The 21544-nt window shown below is 42.2% G+C and overlaps 3 protein-coding genes across 4 annotated transcripts; 2 read left to right on the top strand and 1 right to left on the bottom strand.

The window, feature by feature from the left end:
• Window positions 1–724: 724 nt before the first annotated feature.
• drap1 (DR1 associated protein 1) lies at window positions 725–12092 on the bottom strand. The gene is made up of 7 exons (XM_004080025.4): window positions 11841–12092; window positions 9771–9843; window positions 9412–9505; window positions 9084–9209; window positions 6529–6619; window positions 5164–5249; window positions 725–1842 (listed from the first exon to the last, which is right to left on the bottom strand). Exons 1-7 carry the CDS (start codon window positions 11880–11882, stop codon window positions 1662–1664), a joined length of 693 nt encoding a protein of 230 aa, XP_004080073.1. The 5' UTR covers window positions 11883–12092; the 3' UTR covers window positions 725–1661.
• Window positions 12093–14323: 2231 nt separating this feature from the next.
• LOC101165766 (UPF0696 protein C11orf68 homolog) lies at window positions 14324–21543 on the top strand. Its single transcript, XM_004080047.4, has 2 exons — window positions 14324–15270; window positions 21244–21543. The coding sequence occupies exons 1-2, from the start codon at window positions 14534–14536 to the stop codon at window positions 21245–21247; spliced, it is 741 nt and encodes a 246-aa protein (XP_004080095.1). The 5' UTR covers window positions 14324–14533; the 3' UTR covers window positions 21248–21543.
• Window positions 17442–21543, top strand: LOC101158977 (UPF0696 protein C11orf68 homolog). 2 transcript variants are annotated; one of them, XM_004080023.4, is made up of 2 exons: window positions 17442–17517; window positions 20457–21543. In XM_004080023.4, the coding sequence occupies exon 2, from the start codon at window positions 20507–20509 to the stop codon at window positions 21245–21247; it is 741 nt and encodes a 246-aa protein (XP_004080071.1). In that variant the 5' UTR covers window positions 17442–17517; window positions 20457–20506; the 3' UTR covers window positions 21248–21543. The 2 variants fall into 2 exon arrangements, with proteins under 2 accessions (XP_004080071.1, XP_011486050.1); XM_011487748.3 differs by having other exon boundaries at window positions 17471–17517; window positions 20460–21543.
• Window position 21544: the final 1 nt, after the last annotated feature.

The following is a 21544-nucleotide window of genomic DNA, read 5'->3' as shown; positions in this document are numbered from 1 at the left end:
AGGGTGGTGACTGTATTATTAACGGACTTCCTGGTTGGTGGTGTTTTTCACATACCTGACATGTTTTGACGGACGTGAGAGTCAGAGTCGTCATCAGGTGGTAGTGATTGGACGTATATAAAAATGGTTGATTGTGACTGAGGAGTCGCCTGGCTCCGCCCCTTGATGTCCGTTTTTTGCTATAGGATGTTGCTCCAGGTATGAGAGAGCAGGAAGACCCCCTCATCCCGGTTTATGGAAGTGTGGGCTCGCTTTGGTATCTCCACCGCCTCCATGATCCATCTGTGGCGTCTGTTGTCTTCAGTGCGGAGGACTTTGGCCTTTTCCCGGTCCATGATGTGGTTTTCCTTGTTTGCAGTGGTCTGTTGTTGCTGATTTCATATTATCTTGAGATCCCCGTGGTCGTCTTGCTCTTGTTAGGCTCTTCTTTGTTTCCTTTTCGCATTCTTTTTGATGTTCTGTTTTTCTTGTGATGAAGGTGCGTCCTGTTTCTTCAATGTATGTTTTGTTGCAGGTGTGACATGGTATTTCATAAATGGGTTAACAAACAAAAATGGCATTTTTCTCAACCATTAGGTGTGCGCACATGTTGGTGAGTCTTTGAGTTTGTGGCGGTGGGTGTAGTTTTCACTCAAAGGTGCAGCGAGCATTGCATAAACCAGTCCGGGGCCCCTCAGGCCGTCAGCCTCAACCTGCAAGACATTAAAAACCAGCGGAGCCTCTTCTATTGGAAATAGGAACTTTATTTCACCCGTACAAAATAAAACGAATGTTAAAAGTTTACAGTACGGCGAGAACTGCCCGTTTGCAACCATTTCATACCAACAAATACAAGGGAGCCCCCGTTTCTGCCGTCATTTAAAACAATCTAAAAGAGGGGGGAAAGAAACGTTCAGGAGCCAAACGGAAAGAACCTTGAGGAGTCTCACTGCGTGGCGGTTGTGGGAAAAGTTACGAGCTCCGACCGGCTGAAACCGTTCCCCGGCCCCGAGGTGCGGGGGTGGGTGGGTGGGCTGTGGGGCTCGCCTGCATAAAAGTCTCAGCTAAAATAAAAAAGGAAGGAGGGAAAAACCTAAAGCAACTTCTTTATTTTGGTTCTTTTAAAAGGATTTAGCAAACAAAACAAAAAATAAAAGTAAAACATGGATCTGATGGATTTTTACAGCAGGAGCTAAGGGGTGACAGGTTAATAACACTTGAGCGGCCCCCAGGGGCCAACCAGCTCCACCCGTCGTCTCAGTGCGAGCATGAAATACTGGAGGAAAGCTCTAACTAGCGACCGCCGCACCGCTCCAGCCGACCTGAGGGTCACTGATATGTGTCACTGTTTCAGGTTTTTTCAGGAGAAAACAAACAAAACAAAAAAGTGCCCAAACCCGAAGCTCTCCCATCCTGCAAAAAGCTTTTAAAAAACGTTCTCCACTGACTTTTTTTTTTTCCACAAATAAAAGCCTTAAAAAGAAAGTAAATTAAAAGGTGTCAAGTACAACGGCGCCGTCTGCCTCTCGTAGAACGGAGGGGTCTCTTTCAGTTCCCTTCAGAGTCTTTCCCGCCGCCGCCGCGTAGCGCAGCGGATCAACGGAAGAACGTGAAAACAACCGTACAGGATCCCCGTTTGAGAGACACGGACAGGGGGAGGGAGAGAGCGTGAGGGGGCGGAGCTAAGAGTCATAGTCTTCGTCGCTGTCCTCCTCGACTCTGTGCGGCGCGGGAGGTGGGGGGGGCTGCGCGTTGCTCACTGCGGAGGGATGGGGGGCGAAGGCCACGGCCCCCAGAGGCTGCGCTGGAACCAAGCCGCCCATTGTCACCGTGTTGCTCGTGTAGAGGGGGGGCGCGTTGGGGCTGTGGACACATGCAGCAGCCGTCACAACCTTTCACAATAAAAGCCTTCAGCTGCCTCTGGTGGGGCTTTGTGGTAAAGTCATGCAGGCGGAGGATTTCTCTGTACAATCAGCTGCTCAGGTGAGGTCATGTGACCTGTGAGAGACACGAATAAGTCCTTCTCTTCCTACATTAACAGGAGGGGGGGGGTATAAAAACAACCATCAGCAATGTCTCTGCAGCCATGTTTCTAAGTAGATGCCCCCCCCCCATTTTTAAATCTCCTTCACACAAATCAGAATGTTCATTTTATTCCATCTTTATTCTCTGTCAAATACCTGCAGCTGGTTTCAACTTTCTTTGGGTTCTGGGTTTTGTGCCGGACCCACCGACACGCCATGAGGATTTTCCCTAAACCGCCAACCAACGTCAGCCTCGTCTGACTCTTACGGCGTGACGGATCGGTACAACACCAACAGAACATGACATTGCCGTTAAAACTGATTTTTGTCTAAAATCTTCCAAATCAAATGTCTATGGTGATTTTTTTTGGAGTTGAAGGCTCTTCTTCTGTTTCCTCGCCGACTCTTTTCTGCCCCCAAAAAAGTATTTTTTATTAACTTTGATAGCTTAAGGCTTATAATTTTGCAGTCGGAGCTGTCCCTTTAACCCTTGTGCCGTCTTGCCTCCCAGCACGTTAGCGTTGGGAGTGGGGTCATCTGGACCCCACAAGACAGCACAAGGGTTTAAAACGGTAGCAAAACCTTTTCAAAACATGCGATCGAGGCGAACATCTTGACATGCAAGTCACAGACGGATGTGGTGGACCGGATCCGGTAGTTTGTCTAAATAAAATGTCCTTTCAAAACGGAAACAGTAGACTTTACCGTCTGGTTTTTGCTTTTGTCTTCGGCCACGTACCAAGTGCCTGACTATGGAGTCATATTTATGCCGCCACGTTGCACACCAAACTTTCCAAATTGCAAATGAATATATTAAATATTTGCTTTCATTTTTTATAAATTGTCTTTTTTGCTTTCAAAAAAATGTTTTTGCGTTGTGCTGCGTTATGCTGCATCTCGCTTTTTCTCCTATCTTTGATTTTGCAGATATGTTTCAGTTTGACGTGACAAAGCTGCCACCAAACAGCTGCTGATTGGTCCATTAACCAATCAGGTGTCTCTGTCTCGTATTGACGGTACTTGGAGGCAGACATGGACTTTGTGTCGGTTCTGTTCGTACGGGATTCTGCCGTTTTCAACCATTCTGGCCCGTTTCTCTCCGAGTAAAACCCAGAAGGATCAGCTAAAATAAAATAAAACAGGGTTTTTAGTTATTTATGTCAGTGTAGTGACCAACGTGATTAAAATGTCTGCAGCAGAAATAAATCGTCTGATCTCCGACTCCGTCCAGCTGGAAGGAACACTTTTTAAGATTTGTATCTGAACTATTGTTTCATTTTCATCAATAAATGTTGAAATATGAAGAGAAAATAGCATTTTTTCATGAGTATTTTTTGGACAAACGCTGACGAGTTCTAAAACACAAGACACTGAAAATTAACATAAAAGTTAAAAATATTTCTTCTGCTAAATACATAAAGTCTTTGGTGAGCCATCATTCCTTTGCTTATTATTGCTGTTAATCTATGCAGCATAGAATAAAATAATATGTGCTTTAAATCTTTTATTGTTTTGTTTTAACAAACAGATCTTAAATAAAATCAAACTTTTTACCAATAATTTGCTCTGCAGGATTCACAGACCTGTTAAATTAACACTCACCCATAAATTCCCAAACTGGACTAAGTAAAAAGGAATCGATGCTAAAAAAACAAATAAAATAAAATAAATATTAAGAAAGTATGAATTATTTTTAAAATGACTAAAAATGAAATTTCCTTCAGCCAAAGAGACAAAATTGAGGGTAAAAAGTTCTGATTCGACTTTAAAGCAAATAAAAACTGTTGAAAGTTGTTAGGAATAATTAGAAATAGAATAGTTAGAAACTCCCTTTTTACTACTATTACATTTACCTATACCTTTTATTACACTAACGGTTTAAACTTAATTCACTGAGCATGTATTATCATCTCAAAATTATATTACAGCCTAAGACAGCACAAACAAGCTATTGTCCTCACAGTTTCTCCTCATCCTCCCTTTTTACTTTTTGTGTGTTCTGGTGTTTGTGCTCTGGTAAATGTCTGTGGGAACATCAGAGAGATCTGACACTTGAAGCTTTATGACCTTCAAGTATCCAGCCTGCAACAGCATGTGGGTGGGTTTTTCACACCATAGATCCTCAGACCATCTTTTGAATATGTAAATGTCAGGTATATATACCAAGCCCTGTTCTGAGTGTCTTTGTTCAGACCTGGTTCAGACCTTGTGATCCTGTTCCTCTGTCTGTAACCCTGCGTACAAATCTGTGCTGTTTTGTGCGGAGTAAATCTACACTGAAGCTAAGTAACCGTCTCTGAGTCATTATTCATTCATTTCTGTGTGCTGGAAACTGAAAAGGGAACGAACCAACCTAATATTTTTATTAATACAGTCCTTTCTAGAAAATCCAGTTTCCTCACAAAAGTAACAAACAGAAAAATAGAAAGCAAATATTAACAACTTAGAAAGTTTGGTGTGCAGCATAAATATCACTCCATACCTCACGGACTGGTCCTGGCGTGCGGCCCGGGACACACACACACATCATTTTTTCCTTTTCTGTAGTGTGGGGGCAGCCTCAGTTTCTAGGCTAATAAAAAGTGTAACAATCGCAGGGTGTGTCTCAATGTTTATGGTTTTCCAGAAAGCCCCTCACAAACAAATAGGAATAACTTCAGGAAACGAATCCATTTTTAAAAGCATAACCAATAATAGGCCATCCTCTCCCGTCTCCGTCCCTTTGAGACGCTGGAGGGCTGCCAGATCCTCGCACATCCCACAGTTTGTGCTCAATGTTTTATGATGTTTTATCACATCATTTTATTTGTTTCATCTAGAATATTTACTCTTCTATTTTATGATATTTTATCCCATACATATTTGTTTAATCTGGAAATGTTTGCTCTCATATCTTGTATGAAATTTTAACACATTTATTTGTTTCATGCCTTTTAGCCAAATTAGACGGTTTCCGAGTGTTTTCTCACCCTTGGCTGGGGTGTTTGTGTCTATACTGACACCCCGGCCAATAGGAGGACAGGGCCGACGGCGCCTTCTGGGTTCACTCTTCCCAAACCTCGAAGTGCGGCGTCGTGGATGACATCAGAACAGAGACATGCGACGGATCGACAGGCCCTGTGCTGAATCCCTGTCGGCGGACAACAGGTGAGCTCCTTACCTGTGGAACCTGGACGCCGCCTGCAGATTTGTGCTGGACTGAGAGCCGTCCTCGTCTCCGTCTGTCTCGCTGTCCTCAGAGTCATCCTGTTTGCACCAAAGGGGGAGGGGCATAACCATGAGTGGTACAACATCAAACCAACTTACACAGATTGTAGGTGCACGTGGTCATAAGCATTACCCACAAGCCCTCACCTGGTCCCTCCCACAATAACGAATCCACACCCTAAAATTCAGCCTTTACCATAAATGTAACTGGTGTTTTTCCAACCATTAGGGTTGTTTTCTCACCGACTACAACCCCGTAGGAGCCTCAAAGTCTGGCGTCCCCCTTTAGAAAAATGACACTTTGTATCGACATTACTGTAACTATTACGTTTATGAAGAAGCTGTTGTTTTAAGGCAGAAATAAAACATAAACATAGAGATAAAACAGCCCTTTCTCAAAATATGAAACAGTTTGTAACTTTTGACAGAGGTTCCCTTGGCTTTCCTTTCAAAATAAAAGACACCCTGCGCCACAGGATCATCTTAATGCGGCAGATGTTGGTAGTGAAATGTAAGCAGTTAAAATGAAAAAAAACTGTTTGTTTTACTGTTTGTGGCGCATCTCTGCCAGAAATTGGTAAATATAACAGACCAAAATTAAATCACAGCTAACTGGGTGACCTTTACTCTATTTTACTAACCATAACGTGTTTAAAATCCTGTAATGTTTGTGTTCAAAAATAGAAATGCTGGTTGTGTTTACTGACTCTGGTGCACACAAATGCTTTTTGTTAAACGACGAGAATCGCTTGATGGATTGCTGGAGCATTATGGGTAGTGTAGTCGGAGCCTGACGTACTGTGCTTCAACTGTTTGTGAGTGAGTTGAATGAAGTTTGAGTTCCTTTTCTTTTCACTTTACTTTTTAATCGACAGCCACTTTAGAACATTAAAAAAAAAAAACTTTTCTGAGCCACAACGGGGGGTTAAAGTTCCACCTGCTTACAGGATGATAATAAAAAAACAGACTTCAGAATAAACCATAATTTTATTTCAGCATCTGCGATCCATCGAAACGTTTTGGTGTCAGGAGAAAGTTTGTTTTTAAACAAAAACAGCTCTAGTTGCTCCTAAAGCTGAAGGATGTTTGGTCATTTTTACCCCGTTTGCCCCGGGGCTGCATTAATGTAGCGTTAGCAGTACGTAAAGGATGATATCGTGCTAATTTGGAGGAAATGTTGCTAACGGTGTGGCTCCGTTCTGCCCCCGTCCCCCGCTAAGGCCCCAGCGATCTGTTACGGATCCCTTTGGTTGATCCAAAAACAGGATCCAGGACTAAAGTGTGAACACGGCAGACTGGTTTGAGACTGGATTCCCACCTCTTGCTCCGATTCTGTTCCTGACAGTTTCTTTTCTTTGCCTTTGGAGCCAGCCCCTCCGTTTTTACGGCCCGTCCCCGCTCTTCTGCCTCTAAAAAAAACAAAATTGACACGTGGAGCCGATCATTTTTGCAAACTAATTACCAAGACAGAGTATTACGGAAACCATAAAAGAACAAGAAAAGAATCAAAATGATAAGAAAAAAGGATTTTATTTTCACTCTAAAGCTGGTTGTGTGAGCCTCCATCCACATTACGTGTAAATTAAATCCACCAGTGTACTCATTGATAGTGATGCCTTGTGGCTTTAGTTTATCAAAGGAATCCATAACGGATTTGGACCTCTTTCCCGCCGGAAATCCTCTCCGTGTAGGACAATAATCTTCTTCTGAAGAGGATTCCTGTATATTTATAACAAGTCCACATGGACTCACTAAAAGACTGAGTTTTACTGTGAAAGCAATGCTGAATATAATGCCTATAATATGCTCTACATCTCTGATACTGAAACATTGTTTTTTATTGTTGTTTATGTTTTAGTAAATATAGCAATAGTGGTTTAAATTTATGACAATTATCGTTATAAATTATGATTTATTAGAAGATAAAGTTAATCTTGTAAAATATTGACTTTGTTGCTCTTAATTCTACGACTTTTTTGGACCTTTTGTCAAAAATGTTCAACTTTATCCTGAAAAATGTTTGACTTTATTCTTAAAAATGTATGTATTTATTTTATATATATGACCAGCCCTCATACTTCATCTTTAAATACAAACTGAAGTTCTGATTTTAAAGAGCCGATATTATGCAAACATTTTTGAGCTTTTTCGTGTTTATGTTAATTCCGTAAAGGCGGGGCCTCGGGGGTCAAGTCGTCTTACTTCCGGGCAGAAAAAGAGCTGCGGAAATGACTCATATTTCAGGTATACAGTGGGCCAGGTAAGTGTTCAGTCAGCCACCAATTGTGCAAGTTCTCCCTCTTAAAAAGAGGAGTTTTATTTTCATCACATTTCTCAACTATGAGAGAAAAAAATAGATAAAAATTCAGAAAAAATCAAATCCCTCCAAAGACTTTCTATGGGGTCCTGGAGACTGGCTAGGCCACTCCAGGACCTTGTAATGCTTCTTACAAAGCCACTCCTTCGTTACCCGGAAACGGGTGTTAGGGATCTTTGTCATGCAGGAACCCCCAGCCACGTTTCATTTTCAATGCCCCTGCTGCTGGAAGGAGGTTTTCACTCCAAGTCTGACGTTACACGGCTAAACTTATTCTTTCTTTGACACAGATCAGTTATCCTGGACCCTTTGCTGAAAAACAGCCCCAAAGCATGATGCTTCCACCCCCATGCTTTACAGTAGGGATGGTGTTCTTAGAATAGAATAGAATTGGTCTTTAATAATCCCTAAGGAAATTTTAAAAAATTCTTGAATGCAACTCAGCATTCTTTCTCCTCCAAACACGACGAGTAGAGTTCTTACCAAAAAGTTCTATTGTGGTTTCATCTGACCATAGGACATTCTCCCAATCCTCTTCTGGATCATCCAAATGCTCTCTAGCTAACTTTAGACGGGTCTGCACATGTACTGGCTTTAGCAGCGGGACACGTCTGGCCCTGCAGGGTTTGAGTCCCTGGTGGCGTCGTGTGTTACTGATGGTAGTCTTTGTTACTTTGGTCCCAGCTCTCTGCAGGTCGTTCACTAGGTCCCCCGTGTGGTTCTGGGGTTTTTGCTCAGCGTTCTTGTGATCATTCTGATCCACGGAGTGAGATGTTGACAGGAACCCCAGATGGAGGGAGATCATCAGTGGTCTTGTGTGTCTCCTATTTCCTAATAATTGCTCCCACAGTTCATTTCCTCACACCAAGCTGCTTACCTGTTCAGATTCAGTCTTCCCAGCCTGGTGCAGGTCAACAGTTTGGTTTCTGGTGTCCTTAGACAGCTCTTTGGTCTTGACCATAGTTAAGGTTGGGGTGTGACTGTTTGAGGTTGTGGACAGGTGTCTTTTCTATAGATAACCAGTTCAAACAGGTGACATTAATACAGGTTACCAGTGGAGGACAGAGGATCCTCTACAGAAGAAGTTAGATGTCTGTGACAGACAGAAATCTTGCTTGTTTGTGGGTGACCATATACTTATTTTCCGCCATAATTTACTAGTAAATTCCTTAAAATTCAGACAATGTGATTTTCTTCTTTTATTTAGTCTCTCATAGTTGAGGTATACCTATGACTATGATGAAGCTACAGGCCTCCTTCATCAAGTAGGAGAACTTCCACAATTGGTGGCTGACTAAATGCTTTTTTTGCCCCACCGTATATGGACATAGTTTACTCTGAAAAGCCTCAGCAAATCATGTTATAGGCCCTTTAAGGTCGCCAGGTGAAACAAGAGGCCTTCTGACTAATTCAGGACAAGAGAAGACCATGAGCACATTTTCATTGCTCAAACACAGACCAGGTTATTCTGTAGCGTGACACATACGTGATCACATAGGCAGCTGCTAGGCCTCATTTCATTCTGTTCTCCACGTCCACCTGTGGGACAGAGATACCTGCGCTGGACTTTTTCCCCTCCGCCTTCGATGTGGTTGTCCTCCCCTTCGCCCTGCATGTCCGGTACCGTTGCTACCAGGTCCTTTAGGAAATCGAACTGCTGCTCCAACTCGATGCACTGTTTTCTGGAGTGAAAAAAAAACACACATCCATTCCAGTCATTCCCATCCAGCAGACTGAGCGGAACAACAACGAAATGCCTTTCCATTGTTTTGTTTTTTTTCCTTACTGCAACATGGATGTAACTGGCACACATCCTCCAAAATCTTTCATCTGCTAAAGCCATTTTCACGTGTTCTTGGAGAGCGGATTCTTTCAGAAACTTACAGGTGGGACATCGTCATGGTCTTTGCGTTCCTCGACTGCGTGACTTGACAGGCTTTTGTGAGCAAAGACTCCAGGAACAGCTCCAGAGCTCTGGCTGATGCTTTGATTAAGAACATAATAACTCACCCGTGTTTGCACAAAACGTCTGCACAGACCGCTTCCTCCTGAAGCGTCAAAAACCAGAACCAAACCTGCAGAGATGCACAAATCTGCTGACCGCTGCCCTTGAGATGAAGCTGATTAGTGCGACACACATGCGTGTGCTCTGTCTGCAAACACGGGCAGCGGTTCAAAAGGTTTGCACACATGCAAAAATCCCACAAGGCCCTGTGACGTTCCAACACGTTTGCAAAGGATACATATGATGACAGGAACCGCTGCAGCCACTTTTCCTATCTCCTCATCTGTTTGCATAATCTTCTTGATCCTTGCCTGAAAAGACAACAGTCTGGTGTTACGTGAGGACATGAGAGGACGACATGTTTAACAAAAGAAAAAAACGCCCAATCTGAGGCAGTTTATCCAAAGAGGTGACAGTCTAACCATGAAAAGTAGAGAAAGCAAAAGGAATATTGAAACAAATTAGCCCTCTGCAGACCCACAGTTGAGTTTGTCAGCCACAATGACACAGTTATAAATCCGACACCCTCATCTGCATCGTTTCTATTCAAAATCAAACCTGAAGGTTTCAAAAGGTTATTAGCTTTAACATTTTTAGTTTAAAATAACATAACAAGAGTTATGACACATACTGTAATTGTGATACCCCTTAGTGCTTTGAGTGGAGCTTTGCCTGTTTTCTCATTGTTTTGACCTTTGCTTTGTTTTTGGATTTATGCCTTTTAATTTTATCTACACATATTTGATCTTTGTTCTAAAACATATAAAAACTGTTATATCTCAATTTTTGTGGGTTTTACAGTAAAAAGTTACTTAGTTTTATGAACAGCTTGATGCTCATTGTAGAATTATTGTGTAAAAATCATCAAAAGTATGTAAAAAAAGGAGAAGAAGCTGGGGGTTCTGTACCCCCCCCCCCCCCCCCAATTGTCATGCAGTCCCACACCATGACTCGACCAACGCCGTGCTTGACTGTAGGCAAGACACCCTTGTCTTTGTCCTCCTCACCTGGTTGACGCCATCTGAACCAGGTTTATCTTGGTCTCATCAGACCACAGAACATGTAATCCATTCCTTAGTCTGCTTGACTTCTGGGCCTTTTTGTGCATCGCGTTTAGAAAAGTCTTTCTTGTGGGACAACAGCCATGCAGACCAGTTTGTGGCGTATAGTCTGAGCACTGACAGGCTCACCCCTGCAGCAAAGCTCGACGCTCTCATACATATGTGTGTCAAAGGTCAGCTTTGGATGTGATGCTGTGAATGTGCGACGAACTTCTTTGACCGACGACAGCGAGACCTGTTCTGAGTCAAAGCTGTCTTTTTTAAACCGCTGGATGGTCTTGGGGGCACCGTTTCCGTTGGTAACCTTCTAGGCCATCTTTACGTTAACCGACAATTCTTTTTTTTCTTTTCAGTGAGTGGTTTGCCATGAGGAGCCATGTTTAACTTCCAGTGATCAGTTTGAGAGAGTGTAAGAGCTTTAATGCTATATTTAACACACCTGCTATCTATTGACACCTGAGACATTGTAACAGTAAAGAGTCACATGATATCGGAGAAGGAAAATGCCAAATTCATTTTTGTTGCCAGGGGTTTGGCTATATTAATAGTCATTTTTTAAGAAAAAAATTTTCACTACTATAAAAGATGAACACGGACTACATTTTATTGTGTCGAAAAGTCTTGTGTCCAATGAAAACAGTGAGGGGTGTACTCACTTTAGTGAGATCCTCTGTACATTGCGTTGTCTTTCAATATTCCAGTTTTATGTTTAATCCACTCTTGCTGAGACTCTTTACATTAAAATCAAAATCTCTAAAATCAAAGCCCGTGTTCTGGTTATTGTAATTTTACACCCAGATTCGTTTATTATCATCTGAATCCCAATATTTATTGTCTAATATTAACATCCATCGGTATAATGGTGTGACTTTATCAGCTAAATCCCACAAACACCAAACCAGAACTTCATTTAGATGGTGCAGAAACGTGACATTTAAAGGGCGCCGTGCCGTGACAGCGCTGTGATCCATCACTGTCCGTTTATACAGCTATAATACCAGATTAGGATTAGCATAACAGGCTAAAAACAACAGGGCGCACAGCCTAAACTGCTCGGGGAACGACTCGTGAATTAGTTAGTTACCTGCTTTATTTACACGGACAATATCTCGGTGATGGAGAACGAATTGCATTAGAAAAGTCTTGCTTTAGCTTGTTAATTCTCTTGGCAACAAAAGAGGCCAAATCCCACTCAGTCTGCTAATGCTAGCGACTCCCAACACCCGATAGTTTACGGTTATACTCACCGGAGGGAATCTGGCGTTGTACTTCTTCTTTTTGCTCGGCATAATTAAATAACCTGGTGACTGAGCTAAAATAAAATGTTAAATGTTTGGGGTTATACTGCTATTTCATGTGAATTCACCTCCACCGCACGTACACCAGATAGCGTTAGCTATCCGGCTAAGTTGTTAGCGCGCTGTCGTCATCTCGTTCCTCGTTGCTTGAGGAGCTGAAGGGATCCGTTTGCTTTTGCCAGGTCCTAGCGCCGGTCATGTTGGCACTTGCTGCGCTACTCTCAGATTTCATTAGTGTGTAGAGAAAAAATACGGTGGCCGAGAAGTGCCAGATACAACAACAACAAATCCCAGTAAAAATGAACAAATACTGAAACACAACAGCAAATCACTGGAAAAAAAAATAGTGTCCTGAAAAGCCACAAAAAACTAATACTACTACATAATACTTTAATGGAACATTTTTTAAGAAACAAAAAATAAAGTCCAGTCATGTTTTCATTAAGAAGAAAGGTTGTGATACACTTAAAACTGTTCAATGTCAAACCAGCCTCTCCAGGTGTATCTTTTTATTACAGCGGTGAATCGAGGCCGTATACAGGCATGGGCAAGGGGGGTAATGTCCTCCCCTAAATGCTATGAATCCCCCTTCAGAGGTGATAGCCCTTAAAAATCCAAAATTAACTAAGAATTTAAAAACAAAAAAACAACGAAAAATATTCATACAAACATCAAAAACAAAAAAACAAAACAAAATTAGAAAATAATGTAATGGACAAGTGGACAGACATAAAAAGAAAGAAAAAAGATAAATGCAGCCTCAAACCAGTTTCCTGCTTTTCCCTGTAATTCTGGTGCCTCCCCATAGATGGTTCTCTACAAATAAATGGGCTGTTGCTCAGATGCAGAAGCTCATTTTGCATTGCATGTGGTTTTGGAATATATGTTGTTTTTCTGGGAAGCATTTTTCTATCATTCCAATTCCACTTGAACGCAGCGTTACTCTAATTTACTTTTTCCCTAAAGGAACATCAATCCATTGGTGCAAATGGCTCTAAAATGGGAAGAAAAGCCACAGTTTTGAAATAAAGACACCAAAATGTTCTACATGTATGTCAATTTTCTATCAAAAGCTACAGATGTTTTTGTCAAGATTCCACGTTATTTCTTCATCTCATGAGTTGTGATACCAAAACACTCTGTACAACAGCTCCCGGTCCGGCCTTTCTGCCAAATCTTAGACCCCTTTGTGGCCCAAGGGTTTAATATTACACAGTTGTGGGTAAAAAAGCAACAAAGAGAAATTCAAGATTTGGTCTGGTGGACATATAAAGAGATTATCATCCAGATTCATAAGGCAGAACAGCCTGGAACCATGCCACTGAGGGGTGAACGGTCACATCTAGAACACGTCATGTCTCTGATTTTATTACTGGTTTAGAAACAAATAAAACGCCTGCATTATTCATTTATTTTTTCATCTTTTTAAACATGTAAATGATTCCTTAACAGTTTTTTTCCCATAAACTTAGTAGTCAGTCACGAAGGATTTCAAATATTCAGGCGTGTGGTATGGACGATGTAAAGACAGAAAACGTTTTTTTATTGACCCCCCCTGAATCTGTTTTATCAGCCGTACATGTCTTACAGATAAATCTGTGTTATCCAGCGGTTCAGGAGCGACCCGCCCTGCATCGTCGTAAAGATTGATCGGCTCCTGTTGACTGGAGAGACTTATCCTTGTGCAACGTTTTGCTCTGGAAGGGGTTTCAGATTTACAAAAGATGAGCAACATCCAGTCATTTGGTGTTTTTGAGTTTATGCTGAGAAATCATTCAAGGACTCTGTTGAGTAAAAGGTGTATGAAAAGAGATTGCCGTGATTCAATCGTGGATGGTCGATGGACCGTGTTCCCCTAAAGCATTACCAGGACGCCTCTGCTATAACACACCTGATCCTTATTGTTCACCTTTCTGCATTTCCCTTCAGGGGTCGCCGCATTGTTTCCATCTTTACCTTTAATGCTTTTCTCATTCACAACAATTTGAAGTAAGAAATCCTCAAAAATAAATGTTTACGTCTATGTTTTATTATAAATCTCCTCCATCAGCAGTAAAAACATTAAAAAAAACACTGTATTCATCTGGGTGGGTCCACAGGTCAAACTTCCTCTGTGGTTGGGCGAGACTCACATTTGTGTTTTAGTTGTTGATTTTTGACTTTTTTCTTTCAAGAGATGTCATACAGTGAGGAACGTAGAACACCAGGAGGTTATAAAAGCTGCACGTGTGTCTAATAGATTTTTCACGCATGCAACACCAATGAATTTACAACTTTAATACTATATCTACAGCATATATCACAGTAAGATTACGTAATTTAGGCACAAATCGTGTTCTTTGCTTGGTTCATTTTTACTTCTTCCGTGGTTTTAATGTGGTTCATCGTGATAAAGCTCTGAAAATTTCACGTAAAGACCACGACTTTTCTCACTTTTTCCTTGTGTGGTCATTTTTATCTGTGCAATATGTACAAAAGGAACGTAGTGGGTGTGTGACACGGCCTTAAGATGCTGCTCCAAAGTTCAGCCTCTGTGTTGCGTAAGTCTCCCTCACTCGTGCCGTCATGAACACAACTCCTGCTTTCTTTCAGCAGGGAGCTCCACACTCCTTGCTCGGTTCCAGTCTCACCTTCACGGCATCATGGAGGAAGAAGAGGCCTCTGCCAACGGTGAAAGGGAGAACTTTGCATCAGATCACTATGCCGCCGAAGCCCTGGCTGGAGACATGGATCCCTGGATTATTTTTGACTGCAGAAAAACTCCCAAATCGGAGTTTGATGCCTGGCTGGAGAGTAACCGGCCCTCCCAAGTGCGCAGGTTTGGTGACGAGGAGAGTGGCGTCGGCCCCGTGGGGTGGATCTCTGTGAGGGGCCCTAGTGACCAGTCCAGTGACAAGGACCTTGAAGGTCTCTGGGAGAGCTGGGAGAAACTCCTGGCCAGTGGCAGACCTGTCACCTTCCAGACCGTGAAGGAGCTGGCCCTCAACCACAGAGTGCTCAGTGGGAAGTGGCTGATGCACCTGGACTCTGGCTTTAAACTGGACCACGCGTGGGAGTGTGTGGCCAGAGCAATCGTAGAGGGCAAGATCTGGTGCGCCAAAGTCAGCCCCTTGGACCCGACAGGAGACAGTCGCCACGTCATATGTGTCTATAACAGAAACTTCACAGACGAGGAGGACGTCATGAGGCTGGACTCCGTCATTCGCTCCACGGGGATCAAGTGCCCGCTGTTCTACAAACCCGACGTTTACACCTACCTGGGAATCTACCGAAGGAACCGCTGGGAACTTAGCCCCACCATTTATGAGAGCAGGTTTGACCTGGAGTGCGTCCCCCGGCGTTCCCACATCTTCAACAAAGTCACCAACCTGGAACTGACATAGTCCAGTCCAGACGGGCAGCGGAGAGACATTTGCAGATGTTTTGATCTTCTTTCATTTTGCTTTTTTGCAAAGAAATCAATCTGTAATTCCAGCAGAATTTGATTTGCACTCATTTGTTGTGATTGGAACAACCTACGGAGCTGGAAGGGTGACAGAAATCTGAACTTTGAGACGTTTTTTTTGACAATTTGAGAGAATCTGGAGTCTTAAAAATTCTCAGAAATGCAATTTTACACCTCTTCTTCTTTCTCTTTCGGCTTTTCCCATCAGGGGTCGCCACAGCGAATCATCCTTTTCCACCTCACTCTATCATGGACATCTTCTACCCTAACATTAGCCAACTTCATGTCCTCTGTTAAGACATCCATGTATCTCCTCTTTGGCCGTCCTCTTGCCCTCCTGCCAGGCAGCTCCATCTCCAACATCCTTCTACCAATATATCCACTATCCCTCCTCTGAACATGTCCAAAAAAATGCAATTTTACACCTATGTTTCTTTATATAGGTCAAACTTCCTATGTGGTGAGGCGTGCACACATTTAATCTTGGCTGACACTTACATTTGCATCGATTTTTTTCTGAATTTCTGCTGTTTTCTTTGAAGAAATGGCAAACGGTGAGGAACGTAGAACAATAAACTGTACTTCAAATGTTCAAGTTTAACACCAGGGGCTCATAAAAGTAAAAAACAACAAAAATAAACGTAAATCTATGAAGCTGACAAAGGTGGTGTTGCTTTTTATTTGTGAAGAATGGTCGGATTAAGCTGAAAGAGCTCAAAGACGTTTGGAATTGAATTAGTATATTCAGTTTTATGACTACAGTAGGCAATTTGTAAACAAGATCAGGAGATGTATCTAATGAAATTGTGAATATGTCTTATTATCACAATCATTTAAACCAAACATGTCAAAAAGAAATGGGGATAAATTGACGTCATTGTGCCTTCAAAAGACACATTCGTTGTGGCCGGATGGCACGGGACGCGGTGAAATGGCAGGTAGCGTCCAGCAGGTGGCGGGAATCTCCCCATGAAGTCGTTCCTGCTGCCTGCGTGAAGTGATGGGCAAATCGAGGCCTCGTGAAGCACTGACCAACTTTGACACAACTGGGCTGAAGGCGACACTCATCTCTGATCATTCCGGTTGTAAAGTGACATCCGCTGGTCGTCTGTTAATAATAGCACACATGCAGTCAAAATCTCATGACTTCAAGAAGATTTTGAAGCGATGGTTTTCTTTTTATGAAATGTTTGATCAGGTGTGTAATTGTCCGTTTTATGTGAATAGTGCTTTCATAACTATTTGATGTGACACATACTGTAGCAGCAGGAACCGAGTATAAGGGAGGGACGGCGAGAGCGCGATGGGGACCCAACAAGAAACTACAGCAACACCAAAACATAAAGTAAAGAAAAGGAGTGGCAGTACTGGGAAAAGAGGCAAAATATGGAACCATTTGACTTTTAGTGATAATAAAAGATCATAAAAGAAAAATAATTTCATATAAACCTGGACAGACATCTGAGAAAATCTTCTCCAGAACAAATCAATACAGAAGAAACTAGATGAGCACCTAAAGCTGAGACATTTGGTGCTTTTTATGCCAACCTTTAGAGTAAATGAAAGTCCTTTTTTTTGGCTTGCACATTTTAGTTTTTATTTTTATTTTATTTTGTGGTTCCAGGGTTCTTTGTTTATTTGCTTTAAATTTGTTTAAAAGGAGGAAGATAAAAATGTAAGTAATTAAAGGTTGATTTGTAAACTGCTAGTTTAGTTTTCCTCCTTTATTTTGTACATTTTATCTGAAAGGACAACATGAATATTATACACTTCTATGAATGAAAAAAATCTTTGGGATCTACTTGACTGACTCACATGGCACCTTGAACAATCTACTGTTCATCTCAATTTTTTTATTCATACTTCAAAATGGAAAAAAAAAAATTTAATAAAAAAAACATTGGCAAGAAAAGTATCTTAAGGCTTTACATGCAAGTCTACTATTGGACATTTTCCAAAAATATCAAATGTATTCTATACCTCTTTTTACAAATGTGTGACTGAGGCTTATTTTATGTATTCTTGTTATCATTTTGTCGTGCGACTTCTTTTATTTATGTGTACTTGTTACGGAATCATTGTTAATGAAGACAGTCTGATTGCATGTTTGTTCATGCGTTTGCCAATAAAGTTTTTTTAAAAATCTCCGCAGAAGAAGAAGGATTCCAACCTCCGACGGAGGTAAACTGACGGCGACATTTAACGTTCGGTATACGTTTTATTTGAGCAATTTGGGTCTAAGAAAAAAGTCAGAATTTCCGGCTCTCATTGTAATAGTTTACGGAAGCAGTCGTCGATCAAGTGAATCGACGACGCAGTAAATATATGCATTGGACCGTTAGCTTCCGCTAGCTTCTCAGCTAATAATAGCAAAGCGATATCCAAAGGGATCATTTATTTCTTCTTCTGAGTCACTTTTCGGTCTCAGAATAAAGTAGCTAACATAGATAAAGAGTTATGCTGTGGTGAAGTTATAGCTAAATGCGTGAGAATTACTGGCAAAGTGTTTCTGTCTGGTTAACAAAACATTCGAGCAACGAAACTTGAAAATTGATATCCTGTCGGATTGCATTCTGGGAAATGGAGTTTGATTTCCTGTTTTTATTTTATTTTGTTTTTCAGTTGTCTGAAAACTTGTGAAGCCTTTAAGATTTTGTTGTAAAGCTGTAATACTCCACACCAGATTCGGCGAACTGTTACTCTAACTCAAAATGGGTTTAAAAGTCCCATTCATTTTTAAAAAACATGCGTGTTTAACACGGTCCTATGGCATTACTGTCATGTTTGAGGGCACGTATCAAGAAAATTAGCTTAAAACTGCGTTTCTGAGTATTTCTTTATTCAAATCGTTGTGAAGCAGGAACAGACGAAAAAATACTCCTAGAAAAAGTTGGTATTGTAAGGTAGAAAATAGCGGGGCGGACCACAAGCTCTCTGCTTCGCCTCATTCTGATAGATGAATGTATGGATCCACAAATACATCCATGGACGTCTGTTTTCCTCGTCCGACCTGCAATCTGGATTTAAACTGTACAGCTGGATAGTTCTAATATTGCTCGCCATTTTCCTGAACCGCTAATGTTAGCTTGTGGGAGGGGTGTGGGTACCTGGATGTTCTCGGGTTGTCGGATGTTCTCGGGGTCCTTCGGGGTCCTTCCAATGAGTTATATCACTAGAGGAGACATCACGTGGTTCCTCATGGGAGGAGAGCACCGCCATCTTGGTGAGGTCAAGTTTTGAAGACCAAACCACTTTTTATAATTTTTAACAGAAATACAAACTTCACGAGTACCCCTAACTTAACTAGTATTAGACTATTTAGATTTTTTCTATGTTCCTTTATTTTATTTTACTTATGTTTTTATTTATTTGTGGCTTATGTTCATTGTTTCTTTTTTCCCCTCTATTCTTTATTTTCTAGGTTAATATGTTATGTTTGGCAATGGTGACTGATCTTCGAAGCAATATTCATTACATTGTTATTGTTCGTTGTTAACGTTAATGTCATTGTTAATGTATGATACCGCAAGTGTCAATAAAGTTTTAAAAAAAACTTAGCGACGTTAACTCATTGGTCGTGGCAACTTACAGCCAATCAAATAGTGTGACGTCATCATTGGTCGAAGGTCCCCGAAGGACCCCGAGAACATCCGGCAACCCGAGAACATCCGGTACCCACAGGGGCGCTGTTTTGGGTGACAGGAAGGGAGGTGGGGTTGCCACCGCCCACAGATCAGAGGTGAATTCCCAATAAACTACTGCTGCACCGCAGAAAAACTATTACTTATACCACGCTACTCTTAGCACACAGAATATTTTTTTTTCAATGTTGGTTATTTTCCAACCCAGAAGTAAGACGAATCGATCTCTGAGGCTCCGCCCTTTCTCTCCTTGTGGGTGTCGCCCATTTCATGACGTTAATCTAGAGTCAGCATAGTCTGTCACGAAAACAAACATCTGAACTTTCTCAACTATGGATGTGCGTATTGTGCATTGGAAACGAAAACGTTTAGCCGATCAAAGCTAGCTCCACGGAGATAGTGGGTGTTTGTGTTAGCCTGGGGGCGGAGCTAGCAGCACAGACACTTCCTGAAAGGGGCGGTTCCTCACTTTTATGCGTATGAAGGTTGTTGGAGGAATACTCAGAAATGCATGAATGGATCAAAATACCTTTTTTGGGGGTTACTATAGTCAGTAATGAATATTATAATACACTTAAAAATAGACCTAGCATAATATAGGCCCTTCAAACCTTTTTCCCTTGATTTAGTTCTAAGCATTAAACTGAATGTTTAGACTCAGTATTTGTGAAGTTTCATCTCCATTTACTATATTTCTATCTGCTCTTTTTGTTTTGTTTTTCTGCCTTTGCTAATCAGATCTGTCTTTTTTTATGTTTTTTACTTGAACTAATCAGGGAGGGGTGACAGCACGGTCACACAGCCACTACGTACATTTTTCCCACTGATGACTTAAAATTCCGGTCTTTCCTGATCTATGCGTGATATCCGTTATTTTTAAGTGTTTCTTGCGTTCGCCATTCGTCAATGTGCGCAGATTTCTGTCGAGGGTTTCGGTTGACGGATCTTTACGTGAATTTGATTTTGAGCTGTTTAGAAGACCGCAATATCCGTAAGATCTGACCTCAACGGTTCTGCTATCGGTACTGGAGAAGTCGCATTTTTTATGTGTCCCGCAACATTTAAACTGGAGCTGTGACGGTGTGGGATTCTTGATCACCGCGCTGATGAAGCGGCAGGAGTCGCATGAACCACCGATGTATAACTTTTATATCCCGTCTACGGCGCACCTCTCACGGTAAAATTATATTATTTACGCACAAATCACTTATGAATTGCATATAAACAGCACAATAATCACACGGTTCATGTTGTGCATTGATTTACGTGTTCTTTGCGTGGTGTGTTTCAATTTCACTTAAAGACCACGACTTTCCTCACTTTTTCCACGTATGACCATTTTTATCTGAGCAATATGTACTTAAGGAACGTAGTGGGTGTGTGACACGGCCTTAAGATGCTGCTCCAAAGTTCAGCCTCTGTGTTGCATAAGTCTCCCTCACTCGTGCCGTCATGAACACAACTCCTGCTTTCTTTCAGCAGGGAGCTCCACACTCCTTGCTCGGTTCCAGTCTCATCTTTAAGGCATCATGGAGGAAGAAGAGGCCTCTGCCAACGGTGAAAGGGAGAACTTTGCATCAGATCACTATGCCGCCGAAGCCCTGGCTGCAGACATGGATCCCTGGATTATTTTTGACTGCAGAAAAACTCCCAAATCGGAGTTTGATGCCTGGCTGGAGAGTAACCGGCCCTCCCAAGTGCACAGGTTTGGTGACGAGAAGAGTGGCGTCGGCCCCGTGGGGTGGATCTCTGTGAGGGGCCCCGACTACCATCCCAGTGATGAGGACGTTGAAGATCTTCAGGAGAGCTGGGAGAAACTCCTGGCCAGTGGCAGACCTGTCACCTTCCAGACCGTGAAGGAGCTGGCCCTCAACCACAGAGTGCTCAGTGGGAAGTGGCTGATGCACCTGGACTCTGGTTTTAAACTGGACCACGCGTGGGAGTGTGTGGCCAGAGCAACCTTGGAGGGGAAGATCTGGTGCGCCAAAGTCAGCCCCTTGGACCCGAAAGGAGACAGTCGCCACGTCATATGTGTCTATAACAGAAACTTCACCGACGAGGAGGACGTCATGAAGCTGGACTCCGTCATTCGCTCCACGGGGATCAAGTGCCCGCTGTTCTACAAACCCGACGTTTACACCTACCTGGGAATCTACCGAAGGAACCGCTGGGAACTTAGCCCCACCATTTATGAGAGCAGGTTTGACCTGGAGTGCGTCCCCCGGCGTTCCCACATCCTCAACAAAGTCACCAACCTGGAACTGACATAGTCCAGTCCGGACGGGCAGCGCGTTTGGTGGGACTGACGCCTAAGAGTTCTGCTCCTGTTTACCGGGCCACGGAGCGGCATTTGCAGATGTTTTGATCTTCCTTTATTTTGCTTTTTTGGAAAGAAACCAATCTGTAATTCCAGCAGTATTTGATTTGCACTCATTTCTTGTGGTTGGAACAACCTACGGAGCTGGAAGGGTGACAGAAATCTGAACTTTGAGACGTTTTTGATAGTTTGAGAGAATTCGTTCTGTTTGAACCACGATCAGCCAAATAAAACACTTTTGAAGAATTCC

Source organism: Oryzias latipes, chromosome 18, assembly GCF_002234675.1.
Source record: "Oryzias latipes chromosome 18, ASM223467v1".
Lineage (NCBI taxonomy): Eukaryota > Metazoa > Chordata > Actinopteri > Beloniformes > Adrianichthyidae > Oryzias > Oryzias latipes.
This window is presented reverse-complemented; position numbering and strand designations above follow the sequence as displayed.

What these genes read in the sequence shown, in the direction of transcription:
- LOC101158977 (XM_004080023.4), top strand. Translation starts at nt 20,507, where the DNA reads ATGGAGGAAGAAGAGGCCTCTGCCAACGGTGAAAGGGAGAACTTTGCA.
- drap1 (XM_004080025.4), bottom strand. Translation starts at nt 11,882, where the DNA reads ATGCCGAGCAAAAAGAAGAAGTACAACGCCAGATTCCCTCCG. An exon ending in ACAACGCCAGATTCCCTCCG is followed by an intron (nt 9,844 to 11,840) that starts GTGAGTATAACC and finishes TTGTCTTTTCAG; the next exon opens with GCAAGGATCAAGAAGATTAT. An exon ending in ACCATGACGATGTCCCACCT is followed by an intron (nt 9,210 to 9,411) that starts GTAAGTTTCTGA and finishes TTTTCACTCCAG; the next exon opens with AAAACAGTGCATCGAGTTGG.
- LOC101165766 (XM_004080047.4), top strand. Translation starts at nt 14,534, where the DNA reads ATGGAGGAAGAAGAGGCCTCTGCCAACGGTGAAAGGGAGAACTTTGCA.